Genomic DNA, 17,857 nt, shown 5'->3' with positions numbered 1-17,857 from the left:
AGAACTGTGTGACCATCTGAATCTACATTCAAGCAGCTGATTTTGCTGCAGATCTCAGCAGCTCTTAGACTAAGGCCCCTTTCAGATGAGCAAGTTCCATGCATTGGACTTGCAGCGCGAGTATCTTGTCCTGACCTCCCAGCACTGTCGGGGTGGTATAGCATTCTATTGATTTATGATGTTATGTAACCCTTAGAGGTCTGGAATGTATTGGATAACACTGACATAATGCTGTCAGTCCAATGCGTGGAACTCGCTTGTGTGAAACCAGCCTAAAACACTCTGGAAAATCCACAATGAAGCTACTGCAAAAAACCATATGAGCCATGTGCAGTTTCTGCCATGGACTTTACCTTCTGCATGGCAAAGGGTGAAATTCACAACGGAAATATACAGCATGTCAATTTGTTAAAATCTCCTCCACTCTGCAGCTCCTGTACATACTGCGGATCTTCTGCACACAGTTCCACTGAAGAAGATCTGCAGCATATTTCTCCACATTGCTGTACATTAAAGAGGCTGATGTTAGGAGTCAACCCAACTCAGTAACAAGATAACAGATCAGTGCTGTCACACAGAAAACCAAAGGAAGCGTTCTGAAGTCAAACAAGAATTTATTTACCGTTAAAAGGACTAGTAGAGACATGAGTTACACACATGTCCACAACAGTGCTGCATTTTAACATCACAAAGTTTAAAAAACATAAAAAAGTACAAAAAAAAAGACAATCATTTTGTCCATTATGATCCTCCACAGTCCTCAGGTATCTGCCTCTATATTCAATGGCAGCAGCCAGCACACTGTGCTGAATGTGAATGGGGAGCATCTCCAAACTTTGTTCTGCGGCTCAGAATCTCATATGTGCAGTCATCCCCACAGCAGCCCGATACGCTGGGAGAGGTCTCGTCTATCTCAAACCTGAGTAAGAAAAAGAAATATGTGGAGACAAATTAGATATGGGAAGTGGGCAATAGAACAAAAAAAGTAGCTGAACTTACTGTAAAGCATCTCTGAAGAACTGGTAAGCACCATTATTATGTTTAAAGACTGTAAGGACAACCTTCTTCATTTGTGTGCTGCAAAGAAAATGTAAAATTCATTAGCTGCCTTCTTTAACCTAACCCCATGTTTCAGACAATAAGACAAACCTAAATGCAGAGTGTAGAAATAAGAAACATGCCTATTTGTATTACTATTGAAGGTGACAGCAGGTGGAGGGTCAGCACAAGACCTTTTAGTGACGCTCATGGCTGAGCTGTAGATTTGTGTGATGGGCATGCAGGAACGGAGGGAAAATTGCAAATAGTGCTCTGGACTGCACTTGTCTCGTGAGGGTGGGGGGGAGTTAGTTGTGGGCTTGCACTTGAATACTACTTATTGGTCAATTATGATTGTCGTGTCAATACTATATCCTAATATGTCTGAACTGTTTTAGACACTGTAAACACGATGTGCATTTTGTTTGTTTTTGGATAAGACTCAATAAAAAGGTATCCGATTAAAAAAAGAAATTAAAAAAATTGTGCTCTGGATAAAAATGTGGTCCCTGCTACTGTTCCTTTGTCACTCATGCTCCCAACTCTCACCAAATCCCCGACACCATTTACACTGCTGGTTTATAAAGACATTCTCACCTGGAATACAATCTATACCACATATAGTCTAAAAAATTATGTAGTAATAAAGACCAAAAGGACAGCAAAGAACTCCCAGCATCACAAGAACTACTCCTAGAATCCTGCACACTTTAAAATCACTTCGATTGGTCCTTATAGTTTTAGTAGCCTTTTGTGGCTAGGTGATCTCTCCACCCCTAGACATATATCCTTACACCATGGACTACATAAAACTTTAGAGATGTATATGTTTCCAATACAGTCTTCAAAGCTCATCCAAATGTGAATTCATTTAAAAAAACTCAGTGTTTTCTCCCATCCTATACTTATCCTCCACTTGCACTAGTTCCAATATAATATCTACTGAGGACTTTAAAGAAAAAGAAAATCTCTCTTCCTCTACAAAAGATGCAATTTCCTTGCTGCATTACATTTTTCATGTCCAGCCTTCCTCAAACAAAAGTAAAGATATCAGACCAATGGGAAACCAACGTTGGGTATGTAATGTCATCTGAATGTTGGCAACACTTTGACACTAATCTGACTAGAGGTAGCCACAAAGTTCCCTTATGGAAACGTCTGGACAGCTTTTCCATAGAGCCGACTTTGTCACCACAGATGTTCATAAAATCTAACGTTTCAGACAGACGTTTGTGATTTACCTGGTGTTATCTGGTTAAGGATCCTTAGAGCTGTTTGCACTTAAAGGGGTTTTCTGCATTATTTACATTGATTTCCTATCCTCGGACCCCCACCGCTCTGATATCGATGAGGACAGGTCATCAATATAAATAAAGTGGACACTCCCTTTAAAGGGGTTGTTTGACTTCACCAAATTGCATTTATCATGTAGACAAAGTTCATATAAGGCACTTACTAGTGTACTGTGATTGTCTATATTGCCTCCTTTGCTGGCTTTATATTATCACATTATATACTGCTCGTTTCTAGGGATTACAGCCACCGCTGCAGCACAGATATGGGGTGGCCAGGACAGGAGCTACTGCACATGTGTGCCTATGCACGCTCCCACAGTCCGGGCACTTTTTCCTACAGTGTGCAAGCAGGGCCACCACTGCTGGATTGCAGGGTGGTCATAACCATGGAAACGAGCAGTGTATAATGTGATGGAAAAATGAATCAAGCCAAGAAAGGAAGCAATATGAACAAAACAATATATCAGTAAGTGCCTTGTATTAAAGGGTATATTAGACGGGCACATTACTAACGAGCGTTCCCAACCATCTGGCATTCTAATACTGTCTCCAATTGCCCAATGAACGAGCAAGCTCGTTCATCAGGCAATTCAGATCTGCCAGCATGCTGAAAGATCTGGATTTGCCGGCGGCAGATAGTGCCGTGTTATCACGATCTGCTGCCGGCACACCGCTGTCTTGATGAGAAATGGCATAGTGATCGCTCCTCCCCATGCTGCATGTAATAGCAGTGTCCTTTGCTAGCTATCTGGCGACTGCCGGGGGGCAACGTTTCCCTCCCTACAATCGCTTGCAGCATCGGGGTATCTAATTCTCTACATAATAAATCCTATTTGCTGAAGTGAGAAAATCCTCTGTCGCTCAGTGATGACAGTAGTTAAATCTGACACCAATAATAAAACGCATCAATTAATACAATGGCAGCCAGGAGTCACATTGGTGCAAAGTGGAAATGTCTCATTCTTACAATGCAGAATCAATCTCATTATAATATATGACCTGAAGCTCCTTGCAAGGACTCCAGAGACTTGTTTAAATCTGACAACCAATCTGGGGATTGGGCGAGTGTCAAATTTTTTTATTTTTTTACACCATTCTGACAATGTTACTAAATACTTTGACCTGCTGGACAACTTCTATCTCTGATGTAAATACGGAAATCCTGGGAATGAAGCATTTTATGGTGAGGTCCACATATATTAACTCACCTATTTGCCATCAGCTGCAAGATCTGTACCAGGAATTTCCCTACTCCTTTCCTGCGGACACAGACCTCTAACTGCACCTCATAACTGGAAAAGAATTACAGGGCACACAGAGGTAAGGGTAAAAATAAAAGAAAAAAATATTTTAACCCTTTAAATTATGGGGTGTTCTATGCTATACTGTTCTGTGTGGTCAATTTAAAGGTCAATAACATTAACAGATTCTGTACCACCCCATATCATAACTTTAATCCCACAAATAAGTTGTACCAGGATTTAAAGGGATATTCCAATATTGATGGTCTATCATCAGGATAGGCAATCAATATCTGATCAGCGTGGTCCAACAACTTGCTGATAAGTTGTTCCCGTGTAGCTCCTGTATCGGAAATACACAGCTCCATTCACTGTGTAGTGGACAGAGATAGTATCTGCATTCACTCCAATGGGAGCAGCACTGCGGTAACCAGCAAAGTCCACTACACAATGTAAGATGCTGTATAGTTTTGGCGTATGTGTATCCTGAGAATTGGCCATCAATATTAGAATCCTGGAATATCTCTTTAACAGGGAGTCTGTCAGCAGTTTTGATCATGCTATACAAATGACAAAACTAGGTTGGCAATGAGGAAGGCAGTACAAAATAACTTTTGTGGACTTTTTCTCATCAGGAGTAGTGTGAAGATGAAGTTTTATTCTGCCAGATTCTGCTCCTGCTAGTGCCCAGGAGGCAGTGTTTCATTGTAAAGTGTTCTCTGCATTGAGCAGTTTTACAGTCCCTTCCTTCTGCGTGACAGCTGTAGAATCCAACCTGGAGACCGATACGCAGAGCAGAGTGGAGCAGCTGTGAAATAGCTTAATGCAGAAAGCACTTCCCAGTGAAGCACCGCCCCTGGGCACTTGTAGAAGCAAAACATGGCAGAATAAAAGTTCATATTCACACTACTCCTGATGATAAAGGCTTGACAAAAAGTATGTTTATCATGTTCTCCGCAGTGCAAACAAACTCCTCAAACTTATCTTCTCTCTACAGGATAGACGATAAGTGCCTGATCATAGGGGTCTGACTACTTAGATCCCTTCCAACAGTGGTCATAAGTCCCCTCCTCAACCATATGATGAATGGAGCAGCGCACTGTTAATCCATTCATCTCTTTGGGACTCCCAGAGATAGAGTACCGTACATTACTTCTCTTCAGGAGTCCCACAGAAATAAATTGATCGACAGCACACATGCTCGACTGCCACTCCATTCACAAGGGGCGGGGGAGACACAGGACCCCTTTTCACGTAATCAATAGAGGCCCAGCAGTCATACCCCCACCAATAAAGGCCCCTGTACACAAAATAGATAATTGATTTAATCGAGAGACAAACGAGTTATTATTCGAGTCGTCAACATTTGACCGTCAACCCTTTAGGTGTCTGTGCGCAGGACATGGTGAAAGTGCGATTGTGTAATAGATTGTTTGTCAGACACCTGTTTACACTTGTGGAATTCTGCGATCGCAAGACTGAAAAACTAAACGATTATCGCTTGTAGTTCAATCGTTCAGTGCTTTTACACTACCCGATAATTGATCACTTTCACTCAATTACGATTTTTTTTTAACTATTACCTACTCGTGTAAAGGGGCCTTAAGACACATATCCCCTATTCTGTGTGCAGTGGAAAAGTTTAAAGGGGTTATCTGGTAATTACTATTGATGACCTATCCTCTGGATAGGTCATCAATGAGATCGGCGGGGGTCAGACTCCTGAAAACCCCGACAATCAGCTGTTCCTAGGCCCTGTGACTTCACCATACTTTGGTCACATGGCCTAGTTGCAGCTCAGCTCCATTCAGGTCAATGAGGCTGAGCTGCAATACCAAGCACTGCCACTATACAATGTACGGCGCTGTGCTTGGAAAGCTGCAGGGAGCCCGCAAGCACTCACCAGAGAACTGATGAGTGCATAGAGTCCCTGAAACTGCTGATCAGCAGGGGTTTCAGGAGTCGGAACCCTGCCGATGCGATAATGATGACCTATCCTATCCTCAGTATCTTTACATGGATAACCCCTTTAAATTGTGTCACACCACCATTAATAAACACAAGTTATAGTCAAGTGTATGAATAAAATATATCCCAAATTCACACACAAAAAAAAACAAAAACACAATTTCAATTATTACTCAGTTTGTAACATGGGGATATCAGGCATACTAGTGGTATTTTATTTTAAAAGTAACAAAAATACAAGAATTTAGTTATCACTGTCAGCCTCCATTTTTTTATTTTTCATTTTGTATTCAAGTCCCATCCCAATTAGGCATCATAACATGCCAGAAACATCCAAGCTGACTGGTTGAGCACAAAGGTCAAGGGTGCTGTAACCTCCATGGACCTTAATACACAGAATCGTTTAACCCTCAATTAAACAGAAGTGCTATACTGTAAATTGGCTATGGTTCCGCCATTTCAGTTATGGGTAATCCCTTTTAATGTTACTTACCAGTAAAGCACTTCATCTCCACATTCCACATCAAATCTGAAGTGCACAAAAGCAACAGGCATACCAAGTTCATCTCTGGCAATAAGGTACCAGGCACGTTCATCTGTCAGCTCCTCTCGTTTCTCTCTCTCTTTCCATCCCCATTCACTTTGTTCATAACTACAATGATATGTATACATTACTTATTCATGTGCATAATTGAAAATGCGACAAAGTACGGTAAGTATGCCAGTCGGATTTGCCTATTGCATATCTGATGCACTTACTTAGAGGATCCGCAGCAGATATCGGAGGCTGATACTCCATTATCTGCTGTGGATGTGCAGATCTTTTCAATAGGGCTTATCATCATTCTTTAATGCAAAATCCGTGCATGCTTTTAAAAAATCCCCACAGATTTATTTCCAGTGTCTGAACAGGGTTACAAAAATCCCATTCACGTGCTTTGGATGCAGATTTGATAAAATCCTGAGCATGTGAATGGGGCCTAAGAAGCTAACAGATTTCCATGCACATTGCAGGACGTAACACTGCAACTAAACGTTCAATCATCCATAACTGTAAATGGAAGATTGAGAGGCCACCATTCTAGGGGCTCATTCAGGCGGCCGTATGTTGCTTTCTGCATTTGATCCGCAATTTTGTAGATCAGATGCAGACCCATTCACTTCTAGGAGGCCCCATAAGATGCGGACAGCACACTGTGTGCTGTCCGCATCTTTTCTTCCGTTCCACGGCCCCGCAATACAAATAAAACATGTCCTATAGTTGTCAGTGAAAATCAAGACATGGCCCTATTGAAGTCTATGGGTCCACAAAAATGAGGAATGCACCCCTTTTTTTTTTTTGCGGACATGCAAAACGGTCCGCAAAAAAAAAACTGACTGAATTTTTGCAGACAGCAAAAAACATACGGCCGTCTGAATGAGCCCTAATCCGCCTTGAATCACACACAAATAGGGCTGCAAGCCAAAGTTAAGTGGCCCTACAGCAATGATATTCTGCATACCTTAAAATGAACATTTGAGGAACAAGAGTGAAGAATGATTCCGACCACAATGAACAGTTCGATCAGGAAAACTGAACATATTGGTGTGAAAAGAAATGAATTCTGCCAACTGTATTTAACAAGCCCCTGATATACTCTACGCTGGTCATGTATAATCTATTTTCTCTTTGGAGAACAGCCTAATTTTGAAAGGTAAAGCAATAACTGGAAAAAGACACTTAAAGGGATTCTGTCACCCCTGTCAGCTAAACATATGCTGATGTTCAGGGCCTCATCAGGATTCCTAATGTGGGCTTCTAAATGTGATCCGTAGCCTTATTTTGCTAAAAAACAGGTTTTACTAACTCGTCACTCAAAGAAATAAGGTGCCCAAGGGGATGTCAAGGGATGCAAGGTGCCCGCCGCACCCACCGCCGTTCGTGCCCAGCGCCGCCTTTCCAGACTTCTGCACCGCCTCCTAATCCTCTGTGCCGCCTCTCGCTCTCCCTCCCTCCCCCCTCCTCCTGCTGTAAGATATCGCGCGTGCGCACAGGGCTCTGAGAGGCTGGCGCCAGAGTGCAGGTCATACCTGGGTTGAGCGAAGTGCCGGCGCATGCGCACTTCACTTCAAGAAGCCAAATCGAGAAGTCCGCACGGGCGCATCAGGCAGAGCCCTGTGCGCAAGCGCGAGATCTTACAGCAGGAGGAGGGAGGAGGGGGGGGGATGGAGGGAGAGCGAGAGGCGGCACAGAGGATTAGGAGGCGGTGCAGAAGTCTGGAAAGGCGGCGCTGGGCACGAACGGCGGTGGGTGCGGCCGGCACCTTGCATCCCTTGACATCCCCTTGGGCACCTTATTTCTTTGAGTGACAGGTTAGTAAAACCTGTTTTTTAGCAAAATAAGGCTACGGATCACATTTAGAAGCCCACATTAGGAATCCTGATGAGGCCCTGAACATCAGCATATGTTTAGCTGACAGGGGTGAAACCTGGTGACAGAATCCCTTTAAATGGGTAGTCCAGCAGATGAAAAGTTCTTTTAATGTCACGGAAGATAAAATTGAGGGCCCTTTCTAACATACAATGTCCCAATGTCTTTCTACAAGCACTAGTCCTGGCGCACTACTATTTTGGCTTCTGGCTGATGCAAAGACAGACAGAAGGGAGGCTGACTTAGCTAATGTACTGAGCCACACAGCCAGATACCTTCAGGGGCATCATTAGAGTCATGTGACATCACAGGGGGGAGGCTTCTTGTGCCAGAAGTGAACTGTAAGTACTGCAGGTCCAGCACTCGTAGCAGGACATAAGTGAATCTGTGCCACACAATGGCCGCATTACTTACATTACTATTGTGGCTGTGCCTGAATTATAGCGGTAATTACACCAAAATTTGGCACATCTCATCTTAGACATATATATGAATCAAGTAAGCCAAAATGATGAATCCAGCGAGTCTGAGTTTATGCTGTCTAAAAATTAGACAGCATTAGTAAATGTGCCCCAAAGAATATTAGTAAATGCAATTTTAATATTAGGGCATTAAAAGAACTTTTTATTCAATCAGACAACCCCTTTAAAAACAGCTATACATAGTCTGAACATAATAAAATGCATTATATAAAAGGGACATATTTCCTTAAAAATATATAATTACACAAGAGACGCTTACAGCAGCTGCATATTTGTCTTTGTAAGTTCAAAGGCCCAATCAGTGGTCTTCTGGTCCAGATCAGTGACTCGGCAGCATTCTATAGTCAAATTCAACCTGAGGATGGAAAGGTCAAATGTCAGATATAAGCCTCATGCAGACGTCCGTGTCAGTTTTGGATCAGTGGTAGCACGGACCGTGTTCAATCCGTGTTTTCTCCCGTGACAGATCCATGTTGGGTCCGTTTTTTGCTGTCCGTGTTGCATCCGTGTTTCACTAACACTCAACAGCTGAAAAATAATTTTCTAAGAATCTCTTGTTAATGATCAGTGAAACACGGATGCAACATGGATGGCATCCGTGGTTTTCACGGACCTATAGACTATAATGGGCGTGATGGATCCGTGAACACAGACAAAATTGAGCAGGCATCCGTGGTAAAAAAAAACGAACCCACGGACCGTGCTGAAACATTGATGTGTGAATACACACATTAAAATGAATAGGGACGTGTGCGGTCTGTGGAGAACACGTACAGCACACGTCCGTCAAACACCGACGTCTGCATGAGGCTTTAGGGTCTCTAGTGGGGGCTGGGCGGGGGCATGAACGAACAAACAAAAAAAAAAACTTTTTTTTCTATACAGTTTCTGCGTTTTTGTTTTTTTCTAAAACCATTTTTTCTGCCATTTTTGTTCCTATAAAAAATAAGTAAAAATGCCATAAGCTTCAACATTGGGTTTTCTTATTTTGAAACCAAGACAAAAAAAGCTGCCTAATTAACTAAAATGCTACTTATGTGTCCTGAATTTCATATTTACCATAGACCAGGGATGGCCAACCTGCGGCTCTCCAGCTGTTGTAAAACTACAACTCCCACCATGCCCAGACTGCCTACAGCTATCAGCCTGCAGCAGGGCATAGTGGGAGTTGTAGTTTTACAACAGCTGGAGAGCCGCAGGTTGGGCATCTCTGCCATAGACTTTCAGGTAACATCTGGAGTGTCTTTATAGTCTTAGCACAAAAAATATCACTAGATATTGTGGTGATGTGAATAAGATCCCGGAAGAGGGGTAAATCTCACCCAGGTTCCTCAACTGGGTGAGATAAGTAAAGTTCCAGAGTGGTGCTGGCTTCAGCAAGGCATAGTTGCTGGAGCTATTTTGTTTAGTATTTAAGGGCTGGATTTCACTTGGATTGGGAGCTAGGTTGGTAGAGGGAGCTGCCAATCCACCCCTCCCATTCCATTCCAGGGCAGGTTTTCCCTAGCATGAGGGATCCCCGGGTGTAATCACCTGGGATCATTACTGGGGAGTAAAAGCTCATCCCAGACTGTCAGTCGGGGGTGTGGTTGCAAACAGAGGCCGGGTGAGGCTCTGGGTGTGTGGTTCCAGCCGGGCTAGGCTGAGACATAGCCTGGACTGACCGTGTTACAGCCTGGGGGGCTGGTATACGCTTGGCTGAGGAAGCCGGACCTCACCACTCTATAGGTGAGTCAGGGATTCTACCATATGTTTAGTTGTGCAAATGGCTGCTGAGCGGTTGCCCATAGCCGGGCAGGTGTTTATTTTGTATTATGTTTGTTCTGCTGAGGTGCCAAATAAAAGCAATGTTTGGACCTTAAACTTGGCGAAGATACTTGTGTGAATGATCCCCTGAGAAGAGCTAACCCCCCACAATATGCAAAAGTTCACAAAAAGGCCATTAAAGGGGTTTCTCCGAGCTTTAGATATTGATGATGAGGGGGGAATCGGCGAGTGTAACTCTTAGGTTCTTTTAAACACTATTATAAGGACTTTACCAAAAATGTTGCCCCATTAAAAATACTTATATTTCCCTTTATTAAACCTTACCCATTTCTGTCAAACTTTTTAAAGACTGGAAAGGCTCCTAGAGGGTCACCAAGCTGTAGAAAGGAATGGTTAATGAACAAAAGTAAGAAAACGGTCAGTCAAGGAGATTTAAAAAAATAAAAATAAAATTGAAAAACCTCTTTAAAGGGAACCTGTCACCTGGATTTGGGGTATAGAGCTGAGGACATGGGTTGCTAGATGGCCGCTAGCACATCCACAATACCCAGTCCCCATAGCTCTGTGTGCTTTTATTGTGTATAAAAACCGATTTGATACATATGCAATTTAACCTGAGATGAGTCAGAGCTTGAAAATATGACTTCTCTCATCACACAAGTAAGATATGACTCTTTTATGTTAATTTGCATATGTATCAAATCAGTTTTTTTCCACAATAAAAGCACACAGAGCTATGGGGACTGGGTATTGCGGATGTGCTAGCGGCCATCCAGCAACCCATGTCCTCAGCTCTAAACCCAAAATCCAGGTGACAGGTTCCCTTTAAACATAAGGTGGCTTACTTGATTGGCTGCTTGCACCTTGGCGCACACAGCCGCCATGGCGGCGCGCTCTTCCTGGCGCTTCTGCTTCTTCTCTTTTGCCCGTACAGATTTCCTCTGAGGACCAAAGGAAAAACCAATGTGCTATTAGTAAAAAGCGTTCTGTATCTATAAATTTGAGATGTCCAGCCATTTTGAAACTAAACTACTACAATGACCCAATGCTATCTGCCAGCTAGTCAGTGACCATTTTCAGAGGTTTTGTGCAGATATTAGCCAACTTCATGGGCAGTTCTGAACTGAACGATGCCACCGCAGTCTACTGTATATTCCAAGGGGACGGGCAGCACAAGAAGATTAGTAATTTGTGTATAACTGCTGTAAAGGGAATCAGCAAAATGGGGTTACACCACGGCTAGGATCAGATCTGTGGCAGGGGTCACGTTAGGAGCCTCGGTTGGGGTGCAGCCACACCGCGCAGTTGTGACCAGTCTGAAATAAGCATCTGATACTGCATGATACGCATTCACACTGCAGTGATAGAAATCACCCAGTTTAGGACCTAATTAACCAATGGTGCATAGGAGAAATCGTCAGCTTTTTTGTCAAGTTTGCAATGTATCCCCTATCCACAAGATACGAGAACCAACTGATCGCTGGGGGTCTGACCACTGGAAACCCCCAATGATACCGAGAACAGTCCCATTCCCCTGAGCCTTGCCGCTCTATTCATTCTCTATGGGACTGCCAGAGAACAGATCAGGATCGGTTGGGGTCCCAGTGGTCAGACCCCCAGTGATCAGTTAGTTATCCCTGTACTGTGGATAGGGGATATCGTGGAAACAACCCCTTTAATTGTACCTGGCTTTACCTGCCCACATAGCTCAGTAGGTTAATCCTGATCATCGGTACAGGGAGGAGGAGACGGCAGACGGCTGTCACGCTCTCCGCTGTGATTGGATCGCGGCGTCTCCTCCTCCCTGTACCGATGATCAGTATTAGCATACTGAGCGGGAAAACTGCGGGGGGGGGGGGGGCGGGGTGTACCAGCGATATTTGGAAAAAAACAGGCAGGAAAAAAAACAAAACATGAAAGGTCCTCTTTAAGGGCCTGAGCGCTGAGACCCCAACGCTGATCGCTAGAATGAAAAGAGAGAAGCACTCGTATATCGTGCTCGCTCCTGAGGTCGGAGACTGGTCCATAGACTTTAGCCGACCATATGGTCGCCGTGCCCGTCCTGCGAACCACAAATAGCGGTCCACAATGTACAGGCACCAGCCGCGTGAACTCCGCGCTGCAGACCTGACTTGAATGGGTCCGCAATCCTAAAGATACGGCAAAAGATAGGACATAGCCTATCTTTTGCGGGGGCAGAGGCACGGACCCGAAAGCCCACATCCATGTCCTATCTTTTGCCATATCTTGCAGATTGTGGACCCATTCAAGTCAATACGGGCATCACAGCCATGTGGTTGCGTTTATGAGCCTTTATACAGCGAGTAGATAAAGCCCGATACGCGGGCGCTTCTCTCTCCTCATTCTAGCGATCAGTGGGGGTCCCAGCGCTCAGACCACCACCGGTGAAAACCTTTCATATATCTCCAGGACACATCAAACGTTTTATGAAAGCTCAGTGACTAGTATTGAGCGAACTTGTGGTTTCAGGTTCGGCGTACAAGATTCGGGATATCTAAGAACTGTTATGGATTCCACTACCACGGACTATGACTCGTGGTCCGTGGTAGCAGAATCCAGAACGGAATTCTTAGATAACCCGAACTTTGTACGCCGAACTTGAAAACACAAGTTCGCTCATCCCTATCAGTGACCCTTTAAGGAGGTCCTATGCTTTCTAGTATAGGTGTAGCCACTAAGCGCAGGTAAAGTGAGAAAACGGCATAATACGTACAAGCACGGATGTCGGGTTCATGGCTCTATCCCGCAGCACGGATAACAAATAGGCAAATACTGAAAACCATTAACCCCCTGCAATCACATTGCCCAAAAACGTACAAGACTCTATCGTACAAGCCCCCAGTCACAGAAACCGTACCGATGGGGTCATTCAGGTTCCAGCTTTATTTTCCAAAAGCTCCATGAAATGACAGACAGGACCAGACTGGTTGCTATGGGCAACCGCTCATTTGCACAAGTTGCACTCAGTCTCCCATGTATACATGCAGTAAGGCTCAGAGGACCGCCGCCTGCCTCGTCCCTCTAAACTCTTCACTACCCGCACCCAGCAACGTAGACGACCATTATCTATCAGCCCCCACAACACACGGGTATCCAAAACCTCCTGCCCCAGTCAGCTAATTCTCCCCTCCCCCCGTCTTCTACTGCCCACTGCACCCTCCCTCCTCACCCCCATGACGTAGCCGATGACGTAAGAATCTCAATCCCGGTTCGGTTCGGTGCTGGAGGGGGAGAAGAGAAAGGGTAAAGCCTAAAATGTATTGGCTTCTGTGAGGGCATGACGTCATGAGATCACGTGACTGCCTCTTCCCGCCCCTTACAGACTGTGCCAAGCGGTGGTTCTTACATTGTACAGGCTTTGTTGAGCTGCTCGGCGCAGCCCATACATTCTAGCCAGTTCAGCCGTGAAATGTATAGAATGTATGGGCGCCTGGGACCCTTCTCCACGTCGCTATTACTGAGGTGTCTGCAATGTACCGGCTCCTTTGGGGTTTTAGAGCTCAAGAGGTGGAAACATTTTTCTCACCATTTATTGATTACAAATAATCACAAAGAAATTTGCTTCTTGACGAATTAGTTCCACATGAAGTGCTTTTGTTTGTCGCGGGTACAATGATGGGAACAGTGATTGTGCCGCCACCCCGTCATTGAACCCCTCAGATGCCGCGTTCAGCGCTGATTGCAGCATCTGAGATGAACATTGAGGGCTTTCAGGGGTTAAACTTGTAAAAAGTAAAAAATAAAAAAATATATAAATCCTCTTCTCCATTTGATCATGTAGAGGCCGCCGCGGCCAGCTTGACTGAAGACGACATCACGCTGGCTGGTGGGGTGACTTCATACATCACCGTGTGTGAGGTCAATCAGGATAGCCGCTGGGGCCTCTGTGCGCAAATAGATGAGCTCAATAGGTTTTTTCCCCCAACCATTTCAGGGAAAATTGATTCGTTACCACAAAGCGCAAGGAAATTCAGCTTCATTGCAAATCTAAATTTTCCTGAAATTCGTGTTGAAGTCAATTCGTCTGACTTCGATTCGCTCAACGCACATTACAAATATAGATTTTTACCCAATATGAAATAAAAAGTAGATTTCATATATAATGGAAAAGATGAATGCTGGAGATTGTGCTTTTTTTATAGCATGGTGTTTCCTGCCTGCACCATGAGGACATATTGGAAAGATGAGAATCCGGGAATCAGGTAGAAGTCGGTACACAGACAAGAAGATTATAGCATCCTGGCAGGATCTAGCGAGCTAGTAAACGTGTTGCTGAGGCAGAAAGCTGTTTATACAATAGAAACCACCTCGCAGCTGCACACTGAACCCAGGGAGCGATTAAGCTTTGCAATGCTGTAGCCTGAGGTGAGGTTCAATAAAGAATATCCACAATAGACACAGAGGATAGCAGAGCGCTGGACCTGCGGCAAACACAGTGAGTGGAAAGGCGTCCATGCTCACCCAAACTGGTGGGTACAGGCCCCCAACATAACACCACCACATCTGTAACAACCAGTACTATAAACCAATTTTTTTTGTTTATGGGGCCTCCACAAACACCAGAATAAAAAGTAATCAAAAAGTACAGTCGTGGCCAAAAGTTTTGAGAATAACACAAATATTAGTTTTTACAAAGTTTGCTGCTAAACTGCTTTTAGATCTTTGTTTCAGTTGTTTCTGTGATGTAGTGAAATGTAATTACACGCACTTCATACGTTTCAAAGGCTTTTATCTACAATTACATGACATTTATGCAAAGAGTCAGTATTTGCAGTGTTGGCCCTTCCTTTTTCAGGGCCTCTGCAATTCGACTGGGCATGCTCTCAATCAACTTCTGGGCCAATTCCTGACTGATAGCAACCCATTCTTTCATAATCACTTCTTGGAGTTTGTCAGAATTAGTGGGTTTTTGTTTGTCCACCCGCCTCTTGAGGATTGACCACAAGTTCTCAATGGGATTAAAGGGTTTCTATCACTTCATATGACATAATTAGCTGGCAGACACTAGCGATCTGCTAGTGTCTGCTCTGGCCAACCATCCTACTATAATCACTTGTGGGGCAGCGGTTTAGCTAAAAAACTAACTTTTATAAATATGCTAATGAGCCTCTAGGTGCTATGTGGGCGTCATTAGCACCTAGAGGCTCCGTCTACCTTCATACACAGCGGCCGCCCAGCACGTCCCTCCAGCCCGCCCATGTCCTCCTCCGTGTGACGCAGAGGCCGAATTCTCGCGCATGCGCCGTGCGCGGCTGTATTCGGCGCATTAGAGATGTCTGAGCTCGGAGCGGTCAGACATTCAATGCGCATGCGCGGCTGTATTCGGCGCATGCGCATTGAATGTCTGACCGCTCCGAGCTCAGACATCTCTAATGCGCCGAATACAGCCGCGGACGGCGCATGCGCGAGAATTCGGCCGCTGCGTCACACGGAGGAGGACATGGGCGGGCTGGAGGGACGTGCTGGGCGGCCGCTGTGTATGAAGGTAGACGGAGCCTCTAGGTGCTAATGACGCCCACATAGCACCTAGAGGCTCATTAGCATATTTATAAAAGTTGGTTTTTTTAGCAAAACCGCTGCCCCACAAGTGATTATAGTAGGATGGTTGGCCAGAGCAGACACTAGCAGATCGCTAGTGTCTGCCAGCTAATTATGTCATATGAAGTGATAGAAACCCTTTAAGATCTGGGGAGTTTCCAGGCCATGGACCCAAAATGTCAACGTTTTGGTCCCCGAGACACTTAGTTATCACTTTTGCCTTATGGCACGGTGCTCCATCGTGCTGGAAAATGCATTGTTCTTCACCAAACTGTTGTTGGATTGTTGGAAGAAGTTGCTGTTGGAGGGTGTTTTGGTACCATTCTTTATTCATGGCTGTGTTTTTGGGCAAAATTGTGAGCAAGCCCACTCCCTTGGATGAAAAGCAACCCCACACATGAATGGTCTCAGGATGCTTTACTGTTGGCATGACACAGGACTGATGGTAGCGCTCACCTTTTCTTCTCCGGACAAGCCTTTTTCCAGATGCCCCAAACAATCGGAAAGAGGCTTCATCGGAGAATATGACTTTGCCCCAGTCCTCAGCAGTCCATTCACCATACTTTCTGCAGAAGATCAATCTGTCCCTGATGTTTTTTTTTGGAGAGAAGTGGCTTCTTTGCTGCCCTTCTTGACACCAGGCCATCTTCCAAAAGTCTTCGCCTCACTGTGCGTGCAGATGCGCTCACACCTGCCTGCTGCCATTCCTGAGCAAGCTCTGCACTGGTGGCACTCCGATCCCGCAGCTGAATCCTCTTTAGGAGACGATCCTGCCGCTTGCTGGACTTTCTTGGACGCCCTGAAGCCTTCTTAACAAGAATTGAACCTCTTTCCTTGAAGTTCTTGATGATCCTATAAATTGTTGATTGATGTGCAATCTTAGTAGCCACAATATCCTTGCCTGTGAAGCCATTTTTATGCGACGCAATGATGGCTGCATGCGTTTCTTTGCAGGTCACCATGGTTAACAATGGAAGAACAATGATTTCAAGCATCACCCTCCTTTTAACATGTCAAGTCTGCCATTTTAACCCAATCAGCCTGGCATAATGATCTCCAGCCTTGTGCTCGTCAACATTCTCACCTGAGTTAACAAGATGATTACTGAAATGATCTCAGCAGGTCCTTTAATGACAGCAATGAAATGCAATGGAAAGGGTTTTTTTTGGGATTAAGTTAATTTTCATGGCAAAGAAGGACTATTCAATTCATCTGATCACTCTTCATAACATTCTGGAGTATATGCAAATTGCTATTATAAAAACTTAAGCAGCAACTTTTCCAATTTTCAATATTTATGTAATTCTCAAAAGTTTTGGCCACGACTGTATATGTAAAAACGGTTTCACAGAACGGAATGTTGATGCGGTTTGTGTCAAAATATAAAACAAACTCACAGTGGCGAATGACGCTATTAAAAAGAAAACTAAAAAGTCTTTATTCAATCGATTAAAATGGGCAAGACAAAGAACACCCATGTGTGAAAGGAGTTGTTAATGATGCCACGTCTGAACCACCTACATGCCCCTCTCTTAGTGTATGGGTTTTATTTCTTTTCCCTAGAGCTCTCCTATCATTTACCAAATGTCAGGAGAGACCAGCACCACTTTGGTAATTCTTAGTGACTGGCAGGGATGGACTGGGACAATAAAGTGGCCCTGGACTTCAGCCAGACCGGCCCACTTTATTTTTCCCAAACACACTCAAAAAAAAACATAAGTAAAAACATTCCACTGTAAGTATAAACAGGTTTTTTATTTTTACTCTTAATTTAGAAAAAAAAATCCCCCTCCATAATGGTGTCATCCACAGACCCCCCCCCCCATAAGTGTCATCCACAGACCCCCCCCCATAACAGTGCCATCCACGGATCCCCCTCCCTATAACAGTGCCGTCATCCATAGATCCCCCTCCCCGCCACTCACAGTAGTATACATTAATAAATCGGTATCCTGCAGGCTGCAGACAGTAACTTTAATTTTAACACAGCGCTCATCTCTTTACTACCTTACATTCAGCTCCCTCCAGCCTCCAGTAACAAGTGCGGGCGGCAGCGCTCACTCACTGACGTCACGCGCCTGCGCCGCCTAGTGGGAG

General features: G+C 44.5%; 1 protein-coding gene across 3 annotated transcripts; it reads right to left on the bottom strand.

Annotated features, from left to right (window-relative positions):
• Positions 1-603: 603 nt before the first annotated feature.
• NAA40 (N-alpha-acetyltransferase 40, NatD catalytic subunit) lies at positions 604-13,508 on the bottom strand. 3 transcript variants are annotated; one of them, XM_040410325.1, is made up of 8 exons: positions 13,392-13,508; positions 11,047-11,142; positions 10,526-10,578; positions 8,694-8,789; positions 6,036-6,194; positions 3,542-3,625; positions 1,000-1,077; positions 604-919 (listed from the first exon to the last, which is right to left on the bottom strand). In XM_040410325.1, exons 1-8 carry the CDS (start codon positions 13,395-13,397, stop codon positions 781-783), a joined length of 711 nt encoding a protein of 236 aa, XP_040266259.1. In that variant the 5' UTR covers positions 13,398-13,508; the 3' UTR covers positions 604-780. The 3 variants fall into 3 exon arrangements, with proteins under 3 accessions (XP_040266259.1, XP_040266258.1, XP_040266260.1); XM_040410324.1 differs by lacking the exon at positions 13,392-13,508 and adding an exon at positions 12,936-13,260; XM_040410326.1 differs by lacking the exons at positions 3,542-3,625; positions 13,392-13,508 and adding an exon at positions 12,936-13,264.
• Between the last annotated feature and the right edge of the window lie 4,349 nt (positions 13,509-17,857).

This window comes from Bufo bufo, chromosome 10 (assembly GCF_905171765.1).
Source record: "Bufo bufo chromosome 10, aBufBuf1.1, whole genome shotgun sequence".
Lineage (NCBI taxonomy): Eukaryota > Metazoa > Chordata > Amphibia > Anura > Bufonidae > Bufo > Bufo bufo.
The sequence above is the reverse complement of the archived record's forward strand: the minus strand, read 5'-3'. Positions and strand labels throughout refer to the sequence as shown.